At 30.7% G+C, this 25,885-nt stretch overlaps 1 protein-coding gene across 3 annotated transcripts in view; it reads left to right on the top strand.

The window, feature by feature from the left end:
- Positions 1–25,885, top strand: part of LOC148305038 (thyrotropin-releasing hormone-degrading ectoenzyme-like) — a 64,816-nt gene that overhangs the window by 16,940 nt on the left and 21,991 nt on the right. For all 3 annotated transcript variants that reach the window (XM_088267320.1, XM_088267319.1, XM_088267318.1), the window contains exon 2: positions 6,532–6,639. In XM_088267320.1, coding sequence (XP_088123446.1) covers positions 6,582–6,639 — 58 coding nt within the window. In that variant the 5' untranslated portion in view covers positions 6,532–6,581. The remainder of the gene's footprint in view (positions 1–6,531; positions 6,640–25,885) is intronic.

The raw sequence follows: 25,885 nt of genomic DNA, 5'->3' as shown, positions 1-25,885 counted from the left end.
TTCTCAAAATATTTCAATTGAACCTTATAGTATCAAACCGTTAATAAGCAGGGATTAATTTCTGATTCAAATTAGCGAGCGTTGTGTCAAACAATATAATATAATATAAGTCAATTACTTTTTAGCTATCGTCTTAATTTTATCAAGATTATTCAATTATATCCGTAAATAGAGGACCTTAATTAACCAAATATTCATTCCCAGATTAAATTCATTACCCTCAGGCGATGAATCAAGTAAGGTAAGGAGGATTTTTTTTGACTTCTTACACAGAGTTCGTAAACAGGAAATTTCGAAGAAATGGCTAATGAACAATTGTCTTAAAATTTTAATCTTCTTTTAATCATACTAGAGTCAAGTAAAACTGGGGTGTTTTTTGAGTGGTTGTGGATTTGAAGGGTGTTTAAATTAAAGGGATTACCTTTGAATTCGTGAAATAAAAATTCTATTCCGTTTGCTTTTGGCATGAAATGAATATATTTAAATATCGCTCACTCCTTTCAAAAACGTCATAAATAAAAAATCGTCAATTTTCAGTTTCGCATATTTTCGGAATGCCCAGAAAATGTACTATATCCCAGCAAAAGAGGCATATTTAAAACTTAGTATTTACCCGCTACAGTGTAGAAAGTGTTGTTTTTATATTTTGATGAAAAGGTATTGTATAATTATTTTTTGAAACATATTAAATATTTTTTAAATGGAGAAAAAAGCCTTTAGGTTTTACCAAAAATATCTGTTGCACAGAAAAAAGTTCAATAAATGGCTTGATATTTATTTTTAATACATTGTATTATATTTTTAAACTTTAAAAACGTTCTCCTGAAAAATCAAGTTTTTTGATTTATGACGTTTTTGAAAGGAGTGAGTGACATATCAAAAGGTTCAGGAGTGAATCGTTGTAAGTTCCAAGCGCAGTGGAATAACCGAGTCATATTTTATTTTTAAAAATTATAAATTTTTTAAAAATGCGTTCTATCGTTTTGTATCGTTGGAAATGCGTCGCTCTCTTTTGATCCACTCCCTAGATATCAGAAGGTATATTTCTCTTTTTCTCCTTTTCTCTACGTTATTTTTTAAAAATTTATTTAACATATTTACATTTTTATTTATAACATAATTCATTTGAATCATTTATACATATGGAGAACTTTTATATTTCGATTCGCTGTGCCTCTCCATAAAAGAGACTGTGCTCTTGTTATATCTTTCTTCCATCTCGTGTAACGAAATGTGCTTTATATAAGTAACGCATCCTTGAAATTTCACTATCAATTCTTGCCCAGTTATCAATCACCGAATCCTTGCCTTTTGGTTCACTTCTGAAACACGAAATCATAATAGTGGCCATATCGTAGTCGTACAGGAGAAAGTGACCAACTAACAAAATATAAATAGTTCACGAGGGCCATTTAAGTCACTTTTGTATGGCAAGAAAATAAACATCAATGCATTTTGTCATTTTTAACAAGTCAATTTATTATACTTTCATGTTTAAAATCACTTCGGCATTTTTTTCAGGGCAATGTTAAGCTAGTAAGATATCAAATAGTCAATGATCACGTTTTTGTAAACAAATGCATTTGGTCGCTTTCTCCTGTACGACTACGATATATGTACATATTTTTGGACCCTCCAGTTCTCCTTTGACTTCTTACACTAATTGACTAGTGGAGAGTTTCATTTATTTTTTTTAAATTAAAAAAATGGTCAGGACATCAAAGCCTATCCAAATAAACTCATGCAACAAACCGCGATATTCATTTTGCTCATTTTGCATTAACGTACCTTTCAGTGAGTTCCAAGGTAAGCCAATCTTCTAAGGATTTTTGTCATTTAAGCAAAACAGATTTCACGAGTCTTTTTTTAATACGCCTTTAAACATGAATCAACATAAAAACCTCTTAACACCTTAACGACCGGTCGAAATTTGAACCCACCGTTAAAGGGCCCTCAACCGTTAAAAGGACCCCAACCGTTAAGGACCAGTCTCGCGTTATCGCGGATTTATAAATAGACGCCTCAATGCCTTGTGCATTACTGAGTTAAGCAAAACACGTGTTCCTTTGAAAATAAATTCATGCCACTCAAAAAGGTTCGTATCATAGCTATAGCGGGGGTCCGGACGTTAAGGTGTTAAAATCACGCTCCATTGTTGAACTATAGAAAAAGGCCACAGCTCAGATTTTATTTTGTTTTCAAAACTTCGTTACTTCTAAATTTCATTCACTGATTCTTCCTATTAGTTTATATGTAAAAAATTATAAAATACTTCTTCTTTTACTCGAGTAAAAATCGATTTAAAAATAAAAAAAGTATCTCTTCAATCAAAACTAAAAATATTGTTTTGTGCAGTTTTTAATATTTTTGTTAAGACAATTCTTAATTTAAATGATATGTTTTTTCTTAAATGTATTAAAAAAACTTTGCAGCGTTAATATTTTTTATTAATTTTTCACTTTAATTAATTTGTTTTTACTTATTGCGTTTAAGAGCTAGACTCTTATGCGTACAGCAAGGTTTTTAAGATCTTTTTGCAATCCGTCATCGCTTCCGGTCTTCCTTAAATATCCCACCTTCTATTTTCCCTTCATTCTGTTCCATTTTTTCGTTCGCACTTCTTAAAACCTCTTTGTTTATCACTCTTAAACTTACTAACCAACACTCCTCTTGCTGGCAGCAGTAAACAGGGAGGATAGAACGTCATATAACTATCTACACAAATGCTCTTTGGTTATTTCACATTCGCGCATGTCCTCGTACAGACCCTGATCACTCCTAACCTGATCACGTCCAAACTTTTAAATTATTTTATCTTTTCTATTTTTAACTACCGTTCTTTCTTCACTTACTTTTTGAAAATGTCTAAAACATGCATTTCTTAATTTTATCTATAATGCAACTCAGACTATTATTTTATTTCAATATCGGACCAAGTTTCACTACCATGGAGAATTTTTATTACCTACAAATATTATTTGCCAATAAATCTTAAATAAAATTGAGTCAACAAGGAATTTGTATATTGACTAGTATATTTGCTTATTTTTAAATTACCAACTACGTGGATCATTAATTCAATAGAGCTATTTATAACTATTAATATAATTTTCTACGATAGCATAATATACAGGTAGGTACTTATTATACGAAGGAGGGTATTAAAAATAAGTCGAAATACGTAATTTGATACTATAACATTTCTCGTGTGCTAGTGTTGTGGACTTTGCATTCTTAAGGGTCATCAAAACATTGTATTGTCATATACGAACATATTTTCTAACGACAAACTCTTGATTTTAAGAATAAAGGTTAATTGAAAAGCAGTAATTTTATACATAATTCTCTTTTGATAAAATATTTATTTTAAGAATAAAGGGTCACCGAATCGCAGTATTCCCATACTTATTTATATCTCTTACGATAAACTCTTAATTGAAAATATGAAGGATCATCGAAATGTAGTATACGATAAACTCTTAATTTAAAACATGAAGGGTCATCAAAAAGTAGTATTTTCATACATATTTTTTTAACGATTAAGTCTTGATAAAAAAAATTAAGCGTCATTGAAAAGCAGTATTTTCAAGCATTTCATACACATAATTAAAAAAATTGATAAAGGGTCATCGAAACCTTGTATTTTCGTACAAATTTTTTAACGATAAACTCTTAATTTAAAAAAATAAAGGGTTAAAAAAAATTCTAAATAAGCTACTAATTACCGATAATTGGAGAATAAATAAACTTTAAAAAGTTTTGCTCCAAAATTTATAAAATAAATATGTCATGTGACAAACTATGACAAAAACTCTTTTTTGTATTAAAAAATGGAAATGAACGAATGAAGGAAAATAATCAACCAATGAAAATAGGAATATTCAAATTTTACAATATTTTTTTGCGAATTAACTTGTTTTATGGTTGTGAAATAAGCGTCACTATGTAGCAAAATAAAAGCGAGGGTAATGTAAAAAAAATTGCGAACTAATATGTATTTCGATAAGGTTAACCTTCCTAGCGGTGGCAGACGCATCCGTTTATGGAAAAAAAAATCAAACGATTTTTGAAATAGTTAATCGTTTTTTGTGAAAAAAAATATTTGTCGCAAAAATATCTTAATAAAAATAAATTTTGATAATGAATGTAGCGTCAATTTCGTAAAATACTACCTCAAGGGCGCCTCACTGTGAATGCATTTGGGAAAATAAAAAAAACTGGAAATGATTTGGCAAACAAATGTGTTTTTGTTTTTTTTTTTTAAATCATCTCACTATTACTTTTTCCAACTGGTGGAAGAGCATTCCACGCCATCGGTGCCGTAACAGTAAAGGCACGCGCGCAAAATTTAGTGCGACCTTGTATGATCACTTTTCTCATAGCAGTTGTTGTAGCCGATCAAAGCGTGAGACGTCTATCAACCGATTCGTCTGGAATACACAGCTGTTTTATATGCGATGATGACAAATATCTACGATTGTGACACCGTTGACTAGATTGCCCTTTGGTGGCTCGGCCGTAGAAATAGTTCTAGTAGTTAAACCATCGGACGACTTCACCCGCAATTAAATGAGTTCAACAGCTAATTACGCATACAACAAATTTAGTTATTCATTCATACATGAGAGCGTCTGCCGGTTTTACTAGAAAAAAATGTATTTAGACATCGCTCACTCCTTTCAAGAATGTCATAAATGAAATAAACTTGATTTTTCAGGAGAACGTTTTTAAAGATTAAAAATATAACGCAATATATTAAAAATAAATATCAAGCCACTTACTTATTGAACTTTTTACTGTGCAACAGATCTTTTTAGGTAAAACGTAAAGGTTTTTTTCTCCATTTGAAAAATATTTAATATATTTAAAAAAAAATTAAATAATACATTTTCTTCAAAATGCAAAAAACAACATTTTCTGCGGGTAAATATTAAGTTAAAAATATTCCTCTTTTGCTGGGATATAGTATTTTCTGAGCATTCCGATAACATGCACATCTGAAAATTTACGGTTTTTGATTTATGACGTTCTTGATAGGAGTGAGCGACATATACACGATGATAATTAAATGCAAACTAAAGCGATGGTTGTAGTTTAATCTGTAGGTTTGCGTTATTATTACCTGATTTAAAATTCACACTGACATTTCTTGGGGAACCACATTTTTTTAATAAACAACAATATGTATAGTTTTTTTACTCATGTATTTTTTTTATTTTACAAGTGACCGGATTTTGTCGTTACCGACATCATCGGACTAGTGTAAGGCTTGGCAAAACGTGTTATATAAACCACAAAGCAGAGGTTGAAAACCATCATTGTAAATAAATAAATGTATTCTCACAAAAATAATTCAAATTATTAGAATTTTAGTAGCGTATTCAGTTACGATTTAAAAGTGGATAAAATGATCATTTAAGTATTGATTCACTAAATTTAAATTCATTTTGACAGATTTTTTTTTCAAAATATGGTTTCAACCCCTGCCTTATTGTGTTTATAACCATAGCAATATTATTATTGTCACTAGTCAAATAAAAAAAAATTGTGGGAAAAAAACTCAATAGCTGTTTATTATGTTGTATATTAGTTATCTTTAATATATAGATGTTATTGAAACCAAAATAAATATTTTTTTCAACTTTTAACATAAAGAAAAGCACCGAAGGTAATTTGTTACGCGTAAGGCACAGATATCTACTGAAATACAGCTAAAATTAGATGAAAAAAACTATTTAGGTATTTCGAAACTTCAGATATCTTTCAAATTTCACGGTCGTAAAGGTACTTAATATTATTTTTCTTTGATTGTTTCTAGGAATTACTTATAATTTTCATTAATTCAAGTGTTTCTTCGTCTTTTAACCATTTTGATTTTTTTCTATTTTCTAAGCTATCAAAGGATTCGCAATGAGTAAGTACAAGTAGTTAAACGTAGATAGAAATAGAAAGAAATAGATTCACGTATCACGTATCACATGTCACGTAATAAAACTAGAGTGTTGACCATCAACGAGATTCAAACTTAAAATGTTCAAAGTAATATTTGGCGCTGGAGATTTCTACCGTACTTGGACGATCGCATTGTGTATGTAGACAATATAACTGTTTCAAGGTAGACTAATTTTGCGGTTTCATTTATTTATTAAATACAAAAGAATTAATTACTTTAGACGCTTAGACATACCAAATTATGGTAAATAATATAACATGTGTGTTCACACGTTTTTTATTTAAAAAAATGTGTTTATAAGTACATATTTAAAAATATATAAACATATGAAAGCATGAAATATGGACGAGTCAGTGGATAAAGTTTATGATTATTTTTTTCGTAGAGTTTGAAAATCGCTGATGTAGTAGATGAGATTTAAAACATTTTTTTTCAGGAAATTAACGATTATTGTAGTATTATGGAATATCACTGTTAATTTTTATTTTCAATGTTTTTCTGTTTCATGTTTATTTTTTTGCGAATTAGTGCATGCATTTTATTTTGTATTCACGTAGAAATAATATTGTTTTTTCCAGTCGAGGAGTATACATCAAAAAAATAACACATGTAGTACACCGGCCTCAAGATGACAGAACTTCAACATTTCAGGGACTCCCAAAATGATGGTTCTGATACCGGCGATTGTAAGTCATTTTTAAATATTTATTTAAACACACAAAGCACTTATTTTCATTCGGAGGTAATTTTCAATCATGGACATGAATAGTCAATAGGGGAATCAAATTCAATCACATTTTTCCCATTTAATTTCAATTCAAATCCAGAAATAAAATATCTTCTTTTGAAATCTCATCGTTCACATCAGAGATATCCAAACTTTTTTAACCGCTTACCCTTATGACGAAAATAATCGTAAATTTTACCACCATTTTACTTGGCCTTTTCAATTAATGCGTAGACTGACGTAATAAAACGAAATAGACTTTATCCAACGGTGTTTTCGCTTTTGGAAACAGTCCTGTAACGCTTATTTTGTGATTTCCTTCAGCTCCTTCGTTGCATTCACCTTAATCTCAGAAATCATGTCAAATTTTCTTCGTTTCAAAGGTGTTTTAGTTTAAGGGAACAAGAAAAGTCAGAAGGAGCCAGATCATGTGATTAGGGTGGATGAGGAAGAACAGTGATCGACCGTTTTGTCAAAATCTCGCGATTTCTGAAACATGATCGGAAACTCAGTTTCAATTTCAGAATTCTTGACTTTTTGGCCAAAAACTCAATCATTGTTCCTCCCTATCCATCCACTCACCTGATCACGCTTCTTCTGACTTCTTGTTCCCCAAACTAAAATTTACCAAAAGACCTTTGAAAAAAAAGATTTGCAACGATTCCCGAGATTAAGGCAAATGCGACGAAAGAACTGAAGTAAACAAAAAAGAAGCATTTCAGGAGTGTTTCCAAAAAGAGAAACACCGTTGGGATAAGTGTGTGGGTCAGGAAGGTGAATATTTTGAAGTGGACCCAGACAAGTAACTTCTAAATAAAGCATATTTAGATTTATGACGTCAGTCTAAGTATGAATGAACACGCCAAGTATATATTTTCCTTTAAAAACCAAAAGTAAAATAAGTGGTTATTTCATTATTAGGGTAATTGGGTATAAAAGCTAGGAGATCACTGATGAGAACGATGAGATTCAATCGAAATTGAGATCCGGTAACTCAGTCACAATATCTGAACAGATCATAAAGATCCGGTACTCGTTAGTGGTACAAGAACAAAATTCACGTTGACTAAAATAGTGTTGACCAGTTTTAAAATTACCACCTAATTCGAGACCTATCCGCATTTGCATCACGCAACTAATTCTAACTCTAGATACTTGGTACTCCTTTCTAACCTTCAATATCCACGTGTAATCTGATTGATCGCATGGCCGAGCACCGAATGTTAAGTATGGTAATAGGGTTATATTATATACTTCGAAGAGCTCACAATACCTTTATATTTTAGCAAAGGGGAACGTAACGTAGTATTTTCATACATATATCTTTTCACAAATGCTTTTTATAAATAAATGATATATGCATAAAATTAGAACTTAAAAATTAAGTTAAGATTTACCCACTAATTTAAAAAATTTATTTAAAGAACTTTTATACTAGTGCGTAAACAAAAATTGATTTGTGTTTATCGAATTTTCGCATCGTTTTTTATAATTTTTTTAAAATTCAGGTGTCCTTTATATAACGCGGTACATGTAAAACGCGGTTTCGATATTACACGGTACAAAATTTGCGACTATTTTAAATTCTAAATTTTTCTAAATTAAGTACTACACAGTTTACACAACACGATTTAAAAATAATTAAAAATTCGTTCAACTAGGAAAATTCCCAACTGGATTTTATTTCAATAGCAATAGCTACTTACTAAAATTTAATTATTCTGCAAGAAAGAATAGCTTCAGCTAAAAAAAAAATATTTCAGTAGTACGTAGCGGAAAAATTAAAAGAGAATTTCAAAGTTCTTTAGCTTCTTATGGATAAATTCTTAAAGATTTGTAAGATCCAAACAAACTGTTTATTGTAGCGACGTAGCGACGTCAAATATTTTTGTAATGATGGAGAAACAACTAGGGACAAGGAGTGTAACCAACATTCAGAAGAAAAAAAAAAGATTTACTTTAATTTCTGGTGAGAGTGATATAGAAAAATAATTTTGTGATCCTACTAAGACGTTTCTATTAATTAAATTAATAATTTTTATTATTAAAAAAAAATATATATTTTTTTTGTATTTCTCCATATTGTTGTTTTTCATGTTTAAATTTTGTCTTTGATTAAAAACATCGAGTTAACTTACTTTTTCTTTTTAAAGTCATATTGTAATGAAATTTCAATTATTATATAATTTTACACCTTAAGACTTGATTTCGATTTAACACGGTACACATGATTTATATTATTTCAAAGCCTCTTTTACACGGTTTCGATATAACGCGGTACGAATAAATTTACGATATGAGGGACACCTGTATATCATTTCTACCTAAAAAGTTTATGTTAAAAGCTATATGGATAAAAATAGTGAGTTGCGATCCTCTTTGTTACAATTTTAGGAAGATATATTTGGCCAAGGACACGATTTATTAACTTCAATTGAGCGAGATTCACGTAATTTAGACAAATATTAGGAAAACGCTTTAAATTTATTTTAAAGTCTTAACATAAAATGTAATTTATCAGCAAAGTTTCAGAATTTCGAAATTTAAAAAATAAATAAATGGGATAAATATTATGATTAAAAGATGCGTTCGGTAATATTTTATTAAAAATTTTGAATAACAAAATTTAAATGATCACATTACTGCATTTCTAGTGAGCTCAATATCCTTTGCATAATACTTGCAATTATATAAATAAAAAAACTGTATTCTTCTAAATATTTGACCTTAAGAAGAAAAACGTTTGGAAATTATTTATTCTCAAATTAAGAGAATGTTAGAACTCATACTAAAAATTTAATTAATTCATATAAATACATAAAAGAGATTGCAAACGATTTTAAAAAAAATAACTTTATAAAAATACATAAAAAAATTACCTTATTCTTATTGTGCCTTATAATAATAAGTTTAATTTTGATTCAACTTAGCGACAACTGAATCAAAACAAAATTTATAAACGTTAAAAGTAGGTCTTTAGATATCTAACTTTGAATTAATAAGTAAAAAAAACCTTTTTAAATATAATTATAAATAATATAATAATATAATTACCGAATAGTTTCAATTTCAATTTTCCTCTTCGTTTATGCGCGAATCAGACTACTACTAATATACCCATTTGTAACGTCTACCAGAGAGTTAGTAGTATTTTTGTTGTTGTTGTCTAATTACCGATTGCTTATCGTTTTGTCCCTACGTATAATATATATATATATATATATATATATATATATATATATATATATATATATATATATATATATATAACACTTTTAAACATGGACATCTTTAGTACCGAACTGTGATATTGTTGTTTATAATTTAGTTGTCTTATTTCAAATCGCTTAATAAGTCGTCTGTCTTTATATCAACGACTTATGCACATACATATGTAAATAATATAATACCTTTGGTACATGTGATTTTTTCGTGTATATTTTTTTTGTTGTCTAATTACCGATTGCTTATCATTTTGTATTTTCGTAGATTGAATACTAATACACATGCACATCCCGAGTTTGGTTTCCATTTGCTTGTAATTTTGCAACTAATATTTTTTCAACTAATATTCACAAAACCAGCTACCGATAATGTTTTTCTACACATGTCTTTTTAACATATATTAAATTGCATATGTCTAGATATTTGAGATATTATTTATTTTAGTGAATCATCAATTAAATGAAATAAAATGTTTAATATACAGTAGTGAAAACGGTCCGCGTTCAAGGTTCATTATACACCACTGAGTATGTATTATATACTTTGTGTAACATATCGCTCACTCCTTTCAAGAACGTCATAAATCAAAAATCGTCAATTTCCAGTTGTGCATGTTTTCGGAATGCCCATAAAATGTACTATATCCCAGCAAAAGAGGCATATTTTTAACTAAATATTTACCGCTACAGGGCAGAAAATGTTGTTTTTGCATTTTGACGAAAATGTATTGTTTAATTAATTTTTTTAATATACTAAATATTTTTCAAATGGAGAAAAAACCGTCAGGTTTTACCTAAAAAGATCTGTCGCACAGTAAAAAGTTCAATAATTGGCTTGATGTTTATTTTTAACACATTGTGTTATATTTTAAAACTTTAAAAACGTTCTCCTGAAAAATCAAGTTTTTTGATTTATGACGTTCTTGAAAGGAGTGAGCGATATGTAACGGTAAAAGTAAATTATGTCCCATATAATAACTTCAGATGAAATGCACAGACATATGCATTACTACCCTTTTTTCATGATTTATATGATGAATATTTTTAATGAAATTTATTTTTTCTTTATAAACTTCGGAATGAGGCAAAGTAAGAAATTTAAAAAATATATATTTTAAACGTAAGAATTACGAAGAAGTTCGTCCACATGTAAACGCTACATTTCGGAGAGGATTATTTGAATAGTTTTCTAAGGGGAGTCACCAAAAACGATTGAAGGTCCTCAAACCTGACTTGAAATTCTGCGTATTTGAAAAACAAACTTCAGGACAATTTTTACATTTAAATAGACATATTTATTATAAGTATGTAATTTTCAAAAATAAAATCATTAAAACATTATGAGATTTTTTATGTCGCGCTTTGCTTTGAATCAGTGTGATCAAATTGATAAGAGAGAAAAAAAAATAGGACAAATTTGAAATATATTTAATATCGCAATGCTTGTAAAATGATAAAAAACAATTAAAAATTATTCGTGACAGCAGCTATCTAGCAGCATGTTGTCAGCCATGAGTAATGGATACTATTGCGTGTGATGCTCTTACGTTAAACAAATGGCGTTGCCATTGCTGTAAAAAAATATTTTACCATTCAAAAATTCTATGCAAACGGTGAATAAATTAAGGAGATTTATGTTTTTGAAGAAACGAACATTTACATTATTAATTTATAGGGTGCTTTATTATACTGTCCCACAAGATAAACATTTTTTGTATGTTTTTTTTATTTAAAACAATGATGTACATAAATAAATGATTTACAGATTTAATTTTCAAGATCGCCACACTTCTACAATAAAAAGACAAGGAAACGTGCTCGGCGAATGATTGTATATACGTACGTTTTGTATTTACGTATGTAAAAGATATACGTGGGAATACACAAAAACACATTGTATAAAATATAAGATAATGTAGCTTAGTCAACGCCGACACTAAGGCGCATTCTAAAATAATCGATGAAAAACAAAAATAAATCGAAATGGTTTTATCGATATTTTTTCACTTTTTCATCGGTATCTTTCAACATCTTCCCGGTTCGAAAGAATTTCGCTACCCACCAACACATTTTTTAAATAAAACAATAAAAAAACTACCAAGCATTCTGATAATTTTATTTTAACGATAAAAACATGCGTTTTTTTATATATTCCGTATTTTTGTAATTAAAGATCGAGAACCATGTCGCGACGAATGTGGCTGAAAATATAAACATGTGTAATGGACATGTGAACGGAATTCAGAAAGTGTATGCTAAATAGGAGACATAACTATTAACAGGGGCGTACGCTCTATAAAGGCAGAAAATCATTGCCTACCCAACATCACTTAAGTGTCATATAAGAACACAACGATTGCCCATCCTACCTTACTAATCAGGGCGTTCTTTTTTTTTTAGTTACATCGAGAAATTGAACACACAGCTTTAAAAATATGTTACTATTCAGAATCTAGTGTGCCCAAATCCTTGTTCACAAATTTGATTTTGAGTTATTTGAATAACTATACCATAGATGAAGCCGAGAACTCACATGAGACAGAAGGTGCCATTTCAAGGACATTTACAATTTCCGAAATTTGAGTAGTATAGTTATCAATCATGAATTTTACACGTGTATAAAGTAATCATTTAAACCAGCCTATGTCAGGTCGTAAAACCTATAAATACACGGGCCTTCAATACTATAACTGTCAAAATTGTAACTATGTTTACACTTAATCTGCGTCGTAAGAATGCAATATAATATGACATGATTTTTTTCGGTTAACATTAAAAAAAAACACTAAATGATTTGGCATCCACAATATAGTAATATTTATCAATTTGTAATTAAAGTTTTACTTGGTAAATATCTCTCTATTAGTTTTACTTGATGAATTATGGCATTGTTCACACAAAGTGGGCTACCGTGCTTATTAGTTGGTGTGCCGCGGAAAAAGGTCTAGTTTTGTGAAAATAACACAATTCTTCCAAATTTTTATTGCCTGTGCTCAATTAAGTAGGTTCACATTTCGCATTTAACATAATATGTTAAATATGTTACCATTATATGGCAAATATGCAACTCTGAAATTTCTTCATTTGGTAGGTGTACCTTGAATATAAAAAGTTTGCGGAACACTGAATTATGGTATTCACCAAGTAAGACTTGAATTAAAAATAAAGTAATATTCGCGTGTTCCCCATTGTCTGGATGCCGATTCGCCAGTCGACTATGAATACGAGCGGGGAAGATTCCTCCATGCACCGTCTCGTCTAGGTTGGACGAAGGATGAGGACTGTGATTTATAGATCGCTCACTCCTTTCAAGAACGTCATAAATAAAATAAAAATATTTTTCAGGAGAACGTTTTTTAAGTTTCAAAATATAACACAATGTAATAAAAATAAATATCAAGCCACTTATTGAACTTTTTCTGTGCAACAGATCTTTTTAGGTAAAATCTGAAGGTATTTTCTCCATTTGAAAAATATTTAATATTTTTTAAAAAAATAATTAAAGAATACCTTTTCTTCTAAATGCAAAAACTACATTTTCTGCCCTGTCACGGATAAATATTAAGTTAAAAATATGCCTCTTTTGCTGGGATATAGTACATTTTCTGGGCATTCCAAAAACATGCACAACTGAAAACTGACGATTTTTGATTTATGACGTTCTTGGAAGGAGTGAGCGACATGTCGAGAATTCCGTTTCTACATACGTGTATGTAACTGAGCGCGAGACGCGACTGTTTATTTTTGTCAACCCGGCATTGTGGCCCTTCGGAGAAGAGATGGAGCAAGATCTCAGCGGCACATATATAATACGAACCGTAAACAAATAAGTACTGCCGCTTTGAGAAGACAGATAATAACTAAATATAAAATTTTACCAAGAAAACAAGCATTAAAACGTAAACATTTTATTTTAAATTTGAATTTCACTTGGTAATTCTTAAAATCTATTATGACACGTATTTCAATGCATTCCGTGTCGTTTTCAAACATCTTACTCGTATAAGGGCAAAATGTTTACTCCCAAATTATGAGTTTGTATTCACTTAGAAGTTAAAATGATTAAGGAAACACTTTTTTTTTACCACTTGAGTTTATTAATGACTACTAGTTTCGGAAGCTAAACTAACCGAAGTTATTTATATCGATAGCTCAACATAACATATTTGAAGAAGAATGCGGATCTCGAACTGTCATAGGCTGGTTAAAGTGATCATTTTACACACGTGCATTACTTACCATTCTACCTATAATTGTCAATCAAACTACTCGAAATTTGAAAGATATATTTGTATTTCAATTGATACCTTCTTGCTCATGCTACTTCATTGGCACCATCTATGGTTGAGTTAGTTTTCCGATTAGCAGAGACCTTCTTAATGAAATGTATGTAAGGTCCTTCTCGAATTATTTTACTGGATTATTTTACATACTAGGATACGCCTGGAAACTTGATTTTAATTTTTTTTGCAACTTATAATTTGACCAGATTATTTCACACTAAAATAACTCCTAACTGACAATAACTCCTAAGAGGAGAGAAACCTAGACTTGTGAACAAATATTTGGACGAAATCAAAATTTGGAATAAAGTTCCATTTTGACAAATCGCTCACTCCTTTCAACAACGTCATATATAAAAAAAAACGTAGATTTTCAGTTGTGCATGTTTTCGGAATGCCCAGAAAATGTACTTTATCCCGGCAAAAGCGAAATGTTTTTTAAATTAAATTTACCCGATACAGGGCAGAAAGTGTTGTTTTCGCATTTTGAAGAAAAGGTATTGTTTATTTTTTTAAATATCCTAAATATTTTACCTAAAAAGATCTGTTGCACAGTAAAAAGTTCAAAAAGTGGCTAGATATTTCTTTTTAATACATTTCATTATATTCTTAAACATAAAAAACGATCTCCTGTAAAATCAAGTTTTTTTTATATATGACGTTGTTGAAAGTAGTGAGCGATATCAACATAGATGAAGAAAAGTATTAAAATCTGGGTATTTACAGCGCATTTGACCATAAGTCTAGGTCTTAAGCCCTGTAAATACCCAGAGTTTCATAGTCTTCTCCATCTATGTTGATGTGATGTAAAAATGTAAAAATAACTAAAAATTTTGTGAAATTAGTTACGTGTAATCATATTCCACAATTGCTCGAATCTTGCGGTGTATTGCGCGTAGCAGCATTACATCTTTATCGTATTCACCTAGTTTTATGATACAATGTACACACTTTTGCACACTGCGCATTGGTCTACGCAACACGCACACCGCTGAACGAAACTTATAAATAAATATTGCATAAATAAAGAGTTGTTACGTGTTGAGGAAGTTCAATGCCGCGAATACTTATCATCTAGCTTATTTCTGGAGGTACGTATGTCATTATTTACGTTACACATTCTAACGGTGTATTCTACCACGTTTTTTGTATGAATCTCCAGCACTGACGCCGAAAGTTTTACAGCATTCACATTAGTTGAATGATAAACGTCTTGTTTATTTATTATTATTGTTGAACTAGAACTTTTCAAGTGGCGATTTGATAATTGGACAGTAATCGAGAGTGAAATTTTAATTTATTACGCATGTTTCGTTACACGAGAGAGAAAAACGCTATAACATAGAGAGGAGGAGAAAGAGGTCTGTACATTTCGATGCCACGATACAAATATATACAATAAGAAAGTGTCTAGCATATGCCGTTGTAGATGTGATGTTGCACGCTATATATGAACAGCTGAAGTACTACGGGTTGCGAAAGTATTTTTTTAAAGAAATTGTTTTGTCATCAGAATTTATCAGTGTGTATAATGACGCCAGGGCGATAAATTTTCGTATTTCTCAATAGCCTTAAGAATAGACCTAAGCAATAGTAAATTAACATGTAATCAATAAACCCTCAACACAATTTTCTCTAAACTCAGGTTAAAATTGACGTAATTGTTTTTTTTTTTCAGAAAACACCATTTTGTTTTGAATAAATAAGTTTTTCTTCGAAATATATATATGGTTATAAAAAAAAGCATCAAAGGTAATAGGCCAATAAAATGATAATAATAATTATTCGCCAAGTTACTATACAACACTAAAAAAATCTAATTCCAATATACAATATACTCTAAATAAAATAAATTGCGTGGAGACACGGCTGACCATTCACGCGACCGATCGTTTTCTGAATTAGGCATTTGCGGATTCCCCCTTTTACGCAATGCTTAATTTTGAATAATTTCATGGATGCGAGAGCAAATTTCTGTGATGCTTAGTTCCCGAATATGACGCTGAGGGCTTAAGTGTAAGCCTTGAGATACATTGACTTGAGCAGTCGAGGTCACGGCCATTCTGCAGTTGGTAGAATGACCAGACCACGACTGCTCCAAGCGGTCAATGTATCTCCCGGCTTAACCGGGAGATATGTTATACGCCGACTGTTTGGAACAGTTGCGGTAGCGCATTCTGCAATTTCATTACAAAAACTTAAATTGCCACATACGCCGAAACTTCATATTGAAGTCGCATGATATGCCAATGATAGATGTTCGACGTATGATAGATTTTTTTTATAGATGGGAGTAGCATTTATTAATTACCTTGCTTATTATGTACAAGGTTTATGGATCATTAAAATGATTTTCACCTCCATAGTGTAATGGTCAGCACGCTCGACTATTGTCTGGAGGTTCCGGGTTCGATTCTCAGGGGGGGTCAAATAAATGTAAGTTATTTTATCAATCTAATGCGAGTATTTATTCATTATTACCCTGGACTGGTACCTGAAGCGGAGGGCTGATCACCTTTCTTTCATGTGTTAACAATCAAGATAATAGTGTTAAAAATCAATTCAGTGCCTTATGGGGTGCTGATAAGGTTTTGAAGAAGAAGTGGATTTTTATTTTTTATAGCTTAATTTTTTTATATTTTAATCTGTGTTGGGAATAAGGGATAATCTAGTAAGAGTCAATCGGGAACATCTTAGCATTTACTCGTTGCTGAAAGGAAACAACGTAAAACTCCTCAGGAGAGTCGGATTGTTGACTGTCGTCAACACACCTTCCGTTCCACTGGAAGAGAGTTTGGCATTTTGTGTCCTAGCTTGGTTCATGGTTCCTTGACTAAATGATAGATGTTGAATGGTGATATAAGAAAAGAATGCAAGGCTGAAATAAGAGTTGTCGATACAATTTATAAAGGTGAATTGAGATTTGAAATGGTTTAGGAAGAGTACATGCATCGAATGAGTGAAGAAGAACTATAAACTAATTTGTGAGACGAATGCAGTTGGAAATAGCAGCGAAGAAAAGAAAGATGAAAGAAGACTGAATGCTGTTAAAATTCGACATGCTTGGACATGTGGAACGAATGAGTGAGGAGAGAACGATATAAAACAATAAGGTGATTGTAGTTGAAATTGGGAGCAAAGGAAGAACGAGAAAACCCTGGCGTGATCGAGTATCTCAAATACTTGGACGTGGTGAGGTGAGGAGTCAGTATTATCAGCGTGTATGTATGAGGACATGCATGAATGTGGAAATGACGTAGACTTTTTGTTTGCAAAGACAGATTGATGTGGCATTCTATTCTCTCTGCGTACCCCTGCGGCTAAGCAAAGTAAGTTTAGATAGTTAGAAATTGCGTGACCGTCACCTCGTCTGTTCTAAGCCGGATTGTGTCATTTTCGTTTCAAATTGTCATCGTATGTTAAATCGAGCATATTCGTGCATTTAACTGACCGAATATAAACGAAGTGCCCTTGGGAAATTCTCCCAAAATATTTTGTTCGCATACCTACCTGCATTGTAATTTATGACATAATATGTTGGAAAAAAAATACAAAAGTACTGATAGTTGCTCGTAGCGGTATATTCAAGGTCACTGTGTATTATTTTTATTTTAACACTATTCTGCAATTTGAACCGCGGAACCAATTAGAATGCCTCCTGTTAGATATTTATTACCTTATGTTCAGGAAATTACAAAGAGTATCCTGCGTTAACTCTAATAAACACATCTCGAATGTAGTGCTACAGCGGTGATGTCATCTAACGACGCAGTCGCGGTAGTAAAAATATCCAAGTAATGGGAATAATAAAATAAAATTAATACGTCCATAATTCTATGATTGTATCCATCCCCATAGCTAGAAAAATTTGTAGCAAGTAAAATAAAAGACAAATAATAAGAGAGATTTAATGTGAGAACAGGGAAAGAGGGCATCTCAAAATAAATACACTACTAAATTTGCATCAAAAATATTCCGTTTACATTTCAATATTTACACTGTGATTGATTGGTGCTTCGATTGGTAATACTGATAATAATGGTTTTGTTTTTCATTAAATATGAATTTGATATTTTTGTGGTACGAGAAAAAAATGCATCTCTTGTATTTCCGTTTTTTTTTGTCAATTCATTGGGTTTGTTCACACTCGAATATAGCGTCTGAAATGCGCATCTACAACATTCTCTTTATATCGAATGTATAGCTCTCTTTCCCCTTCTCTCTGCGTTATATCTTTCTTCTCTCTCGTGTAACGAAATGTGGCTTATAAACGTAACGCGTCCTTGAAATATCACTGTCAATTCTAGTCCAATCCGCGGACAAAAAGAAAAACTCTCATATCTATTGATTTCAAGCGTATATTATACGTCATAGAAATTAATTCTTGTATTTTATCATCTTTAAAAACATTTAGTATAAAAATAGAACAAACCGGTTTTATAACCTTACCTACCCGCTAAACTATCGGGTTTTTTTATAGTTAGAAATCCAAATTGTTCATGATCGGGGGGCGGAGAAGTCTCGGACCGGTCGATGTTTTTTTTAATAATTATTTTTGAATGCACATACAACACTATCAATAAAAAATAATTAAATTCCAATAAATAAAGAAATATAGTGTCACAACATTTTGAGTGTGTCCAAATACTTCCAAATATCTCCATTTACAGGAGTTATTTTCATATTATTGTTTGACAATACAAATACTAATATAAGAGTTTCTGCTTAGTAAAAATATTCTTTATATCTCACCAATACATGTCTCTAGTGAAGTTGTAGTGATTCAAGAACAAGGTTTCTAACTTGGTTCATATATATATATAGAACTTCCGAGATTTGAGTAGTGTGGTTGTCAATAATGGGCAGAATTGCTGAATGTTACACGTGTGTAAAGTGATCACTTAAACCAGCCTGTGACGGTCGTCAGCCCCGTAAATGTCCAGACTTCCATATTATTCTTCATCTTTGATGAGATGTCAAAAAATAATATAAATATACTGTCGATTTCTTATGGGTTTTATATTCGATTTGTACACCTCCTACTAGACATTAGTATTGCAGTAGATACCAGCTGGCTAATCCGAACGTAAATCATGCAGTGGGATGAGGAAATCGTTCGGATTACTTAGTGTTTTATGAAAAAAATTCAGTGTATGAACATTTACATATTTATTTAGGGACAAAATGAAAAACATTTTTTCACATCTCAACATAGATGAAGAAGAATATGGAAATCTGGACGTATACGGAGCTTACGACCGTCATAGGATGGTTTAAGTGATTACTTTACACACGTTTAACATTCACCATCTCTGCCCATGATTGACAACCACACTACTAAAATTCTTGGAACTTCTTGATATATGATAATTGAAGATAATCCAGATTTATGAAGTATTTGGACACACTTAAAATGTTGTAACTAAATAAACAATTTAAAAAATACATATTTTTCTTAAAGCTTGAAATAAATCAGATATTTTATTTCAACCAACAAACCACAGTTGGTGTTCAAGGGTTTAAATCGTCTCAAAACCATCAATTCATTAGCATTTAAGACGATTTCTTTAGCCTAGTTGATGGTTATATTGAAACCTTAACCGCTTCAGATAGTGGAATTGTTAAAATTGGCATCAATTGCTCGCCTTCATCAGACCCGCGAAATCATTCGGATTATAGCGCGATTCGGATTACGGATCGTTCGGATTGTAGCTTTATTGTCAATGTATCCTGTATTTGCGTTGACGTTTAAGTTAAACATACAAAACTATATCTTTTTAAATATATTTTTTTTAAGAATAAAATATAAAATTTCATTACTATAGACAGGTATCTCAAGCGTATTAATGATCTTTTTCCCTTCGTTTATTTAGCGATTAAGTTCTTACATTGTATGTCTCACGCTCCGTTAGACACGAATAAATTCGATTCGGAAAGAAAACCAATTTTCCGAAAAGGAACCAACGTAAATACAATATCCACATTAATTAATTATTTCGTTTATTTTCCGATCAAAAGATTTTGAAAAATACTACCGCCCAAATTTTCCACTGGTTTGCTCTGTTTATTTAATTTTAAATAATAATAAAAATTTAAATTCGTGATTGCTTTCATTTTGACCAGTAGCCCATATTAAAAGGAGTACCGAGTCCTTTTTAATAGGGTTTTGCTGATAATGTTCGTAGACATTCTCCAATTTGGTTTTCGGTTGATCAAATAAAAGAGATCGAATTTATTCAATTAATTATTTCGTGAAAACCACTTTTCAAACAATCATGGTATTTTTTCACATTTGTAGGGAAAAAATCTTTCATTTTAATCAAGTTTTTATTAAAGGTTTCTTTTTATACTTATATAATATATTGAAAAACTTTTCAATCAGGTTTTCCCAATCTAATTTGAAAACTTGATAATGAAAATATATATTTAATCATAAAAATACTTTTTGTGATTGATAAGGTTTTGAAAGATATTTTATTAATTTATTTTTAACCCTCGATCTACCACAAACAAAAACTATTGATATCTACTGTTCTGGGTCCAATGAACCCTAATGGTACTTTTTTTACTTGTAACCCTCTTTCATTATGTATATTCTTTTATCCATATAATTTACATATTACAATAAGAATTTAAATAAACGGGTCCGTTGGACCCGCATGGTACGCAGAGGGTTAGTATGAAGATATTACCCTTTTAGAATTGAAATGTTTTTTTTCTGAAAGTTTCTAGGGGTTCTTTAAGATTAGGTTGACCTTTTTTCTCTCTTTAAATAAATTGAATTCAAATTAAATATTTAATAAATTTCACAATTTATTTTTAAATGATAAAGCATACATAGTCTATTTTACGAGTTTTTTTTTATTTTTTCGCTCCATTGGCTCAACAGGATATATGCACGGCTATGTACTTTAGGAGTAGTACAGTCACAGCGATCGATGTGTACTGTATTGTAGGAAATAATATACTTAATAATTTAAATTCTTGCATCGTGCATTTGCCTCATCGAAAAATAACGGTGATTCAATTAACGAATTTTATATTTTAATTAAAATTCATTTAACGAAATTATTTTTAAAACGTTCGCCTCTTTTAACTATCGCAGCTAATAAAAAAATCTATCGATTAAACAATATTATGAATAAAATCGATTAATCTAGAATTCCTATACACATTTTTATTGCTTCAATTCTGAAGTAACATATTTTTAAAATGGTTGGTTGTAATGTAATAAAAATAGATTAAATGAATTTTAAGATAAAATATACAATTTGATATCTAATATTGGATAATTAACAATGATAATAAATAATATAAAATACAAATTCAGACAATTAATATTTGACAGTAAATATGAAAAATTAATTTAATAGAACACACAATTAGTCCCTACCTATTTACAAATAATATTACAAGTTAAAAAAAAAACTTTAAAAAAATCTTCAATACTCAATTGATATTATATAATACATAATAAAACAGTTAATAACGCCAATTTATTTTATAAAATACAAAATTAGACAATATTGGACAATGAAAATAGATAATTAATATTATGAAATACAAAATTAATAATAATAATAAAACCCTTATCCGCACCCCAATGGTGCATAGGGCACTGCGTCATATAAACGCAGTGTTATCTTGATCGTTTACATATGAAGGAAAGGTGATCAGCCCCCGCTTCAGGTACCAGTCCAGGGTAATATTGAATAAATATGACAGCGAAAAAATCACTTATATTTATTTTACCCCTCTTGGGAATCGAACCCGGGACCTCCAGAACGGTAGCCGAGCGTGCTGACCATTACACTACGGAGGCGGACAAAATACAAAATTAGGCGAATAATATTAGACAGTTAATAAAGTAAATTTATTTTATAAAACACACCACAAGTACTTATTTGCAAATAATATTTCAGAGTTAAAAAAACTTTTAACAAAATCTTCAATACACAATTGATATTATAAAGTTCACAATTAGATACTTAATATGGACAGTTAATGTTACAAAATACACAATTAGTATTAACAAATAATATTTCACTTGATTTTTTTCAATGGAAATTTCTTTTTTATAACTTCCAATTTTTTACTATCAAATAAGACATTTTGTCATAAATACTTCAGTGTTTGAGAATAGCGTCACGTTCAATCGTAACATCTGCCACATAGCCGAAAGTATTAAATATTTGAAAAATCGTTTTAATTATACAGTTCTAAAAATAGTAAGACTTCCACTTGAAACTTGAATTGGTTCAACTACCGTTCCACTTATACTTAATGATAATAGTTACGTATATATTTATAACATATGATACTCCCACTTAAAAAATACTCCTCCAGCACTGGCCGCGACAGCCAGCCTAATGTACTCGTATATTTTAAAACTCATTTGTGATCGAATATATTCACTACCGAAATAATTCAGTGTATAATTCAACAATAAATAGTTTTTTTCCTCATCTTTTGATATGACACCCTGTATTTGAAGCACATGGCTGATCACCTTACTTTTATGTAATAAACATCTTTTTAAAATTTATTTATCCACCTCCGTAGTGTAATGATCAGCAAGCTTGGTTACCGTGCTGGAAGTCATTGGTTCGATTCCCAGGGGGAGGGTCAAATAAATATAAATATTTTTTCACTCTAATATTTATTCTATTGTATATTACCCTGGACTGGTACCTGAAATGGAAGGCAGATTACCTTTCCATCGTGTATTAATGATCAAGATAAAACTTCGTTTATATGATGCAGTGCCCTATGCACCATCGGGTGCGGATGACGGTTTGAGGAAGAAAAATATTTATTTTAACCATATCCGCTCCCTATGTGGAACAGCCGTATAAGTGTATTTTTTTTTTAATTTGGTATAAATTAGGGAAGCTAAAAATTGCCATAAAATTCATAGCAAGAGATCCAAAAAGTGCTCTTAAAATTTTGACTTAAAGACATTAATTAGTGTACTAAAAATATCAACCAATATTCATTGCCATATATTAGAACTCTCGGAATGGGAGAGAACATATTGTAGTTAGTTTTCGAATGGCTACACTGAAAAATAATATTAAATAATAATAAAGAATATGTTTTATATTAGTCAAAAGAAATGAAAGGAAATTACAGACGCTTCTCTTGCTACGCGTAAAATTTATGCATCTTGCATATGGATTTACATAAGCACAACGACTTACGTAGGTAATGAACGAAATACGATCAAAAGTCGCTGAGGCTGGTGTCAAGTATCAGAGCGCCCTCTTGTGAATTTCAATGAATCCGTGCGTCGGGGAACACTTTTATACCTATATGTCTCTACATTGTAGTAAGCACAGACACAGGGTTTTGCCAAAAGGGGCTCGTTGGGCTTGTTAAATTTGAATTGGATCAACTGACTGATAATCCAATTCAGCTGATTTATTTATTTACAACATTTTTGGTGTGTCTAAATACTTGTTCACAAATCTGGATTATCTCCAATTCTAGGAGTTATATTAAACATTGTACAAAAACCACTAGAATTTTTACCATTGACATCTATTGATGAGACGCAGAAGCTTTTTTATTGAGTAGAAACTCTTATTTTTGTATGTGAGGTCCGAATCCGGGATTATAATCACATACATGAGAAACGCCAGAAAGTATCCTTTTCATTTTATTATCTTAGCTCATAATATGACCAGATAATTTATTTACAACATTTTGAGTGTGTCCAAATACTTGTTCACAAATCTGGATTATCTCCAATTGTAGTCTCTCTCTATTATCTCCAATTATAATCTCGAGTTATTTATCGTATTATACTACACGTAACTCCTATAATTGGAGATATTCCAGATTTGGACACACTCAAAATGTTGTTGATTGATTTAGTATTATTTTATTTTTATTTTATTTTACTTTATTTTATTTAACTATTTAAATAAATTTTACTTAGCAGTTAGATTAATATATTTATATGAACAAGTAACACAAAACAGGTATTTGTACCATTCCAGTTACAAAATTTCACATTTGTAATTTAATATAAATACCTGGAAGAGGGACGGGAGGCAGGAAAAGGGGAAAAGGGAAAGATCACAGCTCAAGTTAAAGACAAATTACCTATGTGAAAATAGGGATACACTCATAGGGCGATCTTAAAGCTGACAATGACGAATAGAACATCAAAATTCCCATATTCATCCTCGGCCAATTTTTATGAACGATAAATATAGAAGGAACCTTGTTTATTATATCTAAATACAAGTTGCTTCATTAATTCGCACCACCATAATTTTTCATATCGTTAAGTATACGTCGGTCTCAATGGGAATATTTTTCAAATAGACTTTTAGTTAAATTTAATTGGTTATTTATTATGGGTAAGCCTTTATGATTTGCTTTACTCATTTCTAATTTTTCTAGATGTACCAAACTAACATATGATTGGTAAAATGACGAGTCCAGTACTTTTTTCTCACTTTTCGTACTTATTTGCATTTTAAATAATTGTAATATTACTTTATCATTGTAATATTACTTTTTCTACTTTTAATTGCTTTGATTACACAACGGACTATGAACAGCCTCTTTAGCGTCACAAGCCCCTTTTACATTAATTGTTAGACACCCTTGCACAGGACATATGCAAGTGTGTGTGTTCGTAATCATTTGTGTGTGTAAAGCGGTATTTATAATCGTAATACAGTAGAAGCCGGTTATAACGCGACTCTTTTAACTCGTATTCGAATAAACCTCGGGTATTTTTTCGCATTTTAAACGTTAAAATTCTTGTGAAGTAATGTTTCGGTGGGAATTCAACCGAAAATGATCCGAAATAAAGAATGTAACTTTTACAAAATAAATATATTTTCATAGACTTGTTGATGATCCAACATACCAAGAATAAGTGCAAAGATTGATAGAGAGACTCGATTAGATGGCTAGAGGTACATCAAGATTTTTTTTAAGTGTTACTTATTAAATACCATTATTTGTTTAAATCTATTATGACACGTGTGTCGATGTATTCTGAATCATTTTCTTTTTGAAAATGATGCAAAATGCATCGGAGCACGTGTCACAATAGATTTTAAGAAGTAATGGTATTTACAAAGTAAAACTCAAATAACAAATAGATTTTACTACAAAGTGAGAAAATGAAAATAGTTGATCTTGATTTCATTAATTTCACCATTAACACCATTAACAATTTAGTATTTTAAGCCGAATCAATTAAGGAATAACTCATGCCATTAGTCTCCCTAAAAAATCTATTCTCCTTTAAAAAAAACAGTAAGAGATCACTGTTTTTTTTAATGATTATGTATGATTTTTTTATTTATATTTAGTAAAAATGTAAATTTATATATAGAATCATAATTTTGGACAGTTCGTTTTATCGCGGTGATCATATAAAGCGGGTCAGATAGCCGCCCGCAAACCGACGCTATAACCGATTACCACTGTACTTATATACAGTTGGGTAACAATGCAGTACATGTCCACATATTACAGTTATATATTGCGAGAATAGGGACGGAGGGAATGCATTCTCAAACTAAGATCACATGTATTAGTGCGTGGCCGATATGTTTAAAAAAAAAAACGAAGATTGAGCATTGAAAAACGTTAGTGTTTATCACATCATATGACATGATACAAAAGTCGCTCATGATAATGCAGTACCTCGCAAGCTACAGAAAACAATATC

Source organism: Brachycentrus maculatus, unplaced genomic scaffold, assembly GCF_059751285.1.
Source record: "Brachycentrus maculatus isolate JH-2025_06_01 unplaced genomic scaffold, ASM5975128v1 h1tg000292l, whole genome shotgun sequence".
Lineage (NCBI taxonomy): Eukaryota > Metazoa > Arthropoda > Insecta > Trichoptera > Brachycentridae > Brachycentrus > Brachycentrus maculatus.
The sequence above is the reverse complement of the archived record's forward strand: the minus strand, read 5'-3'. Positions and strand labels throughout refer to the sequence as shown.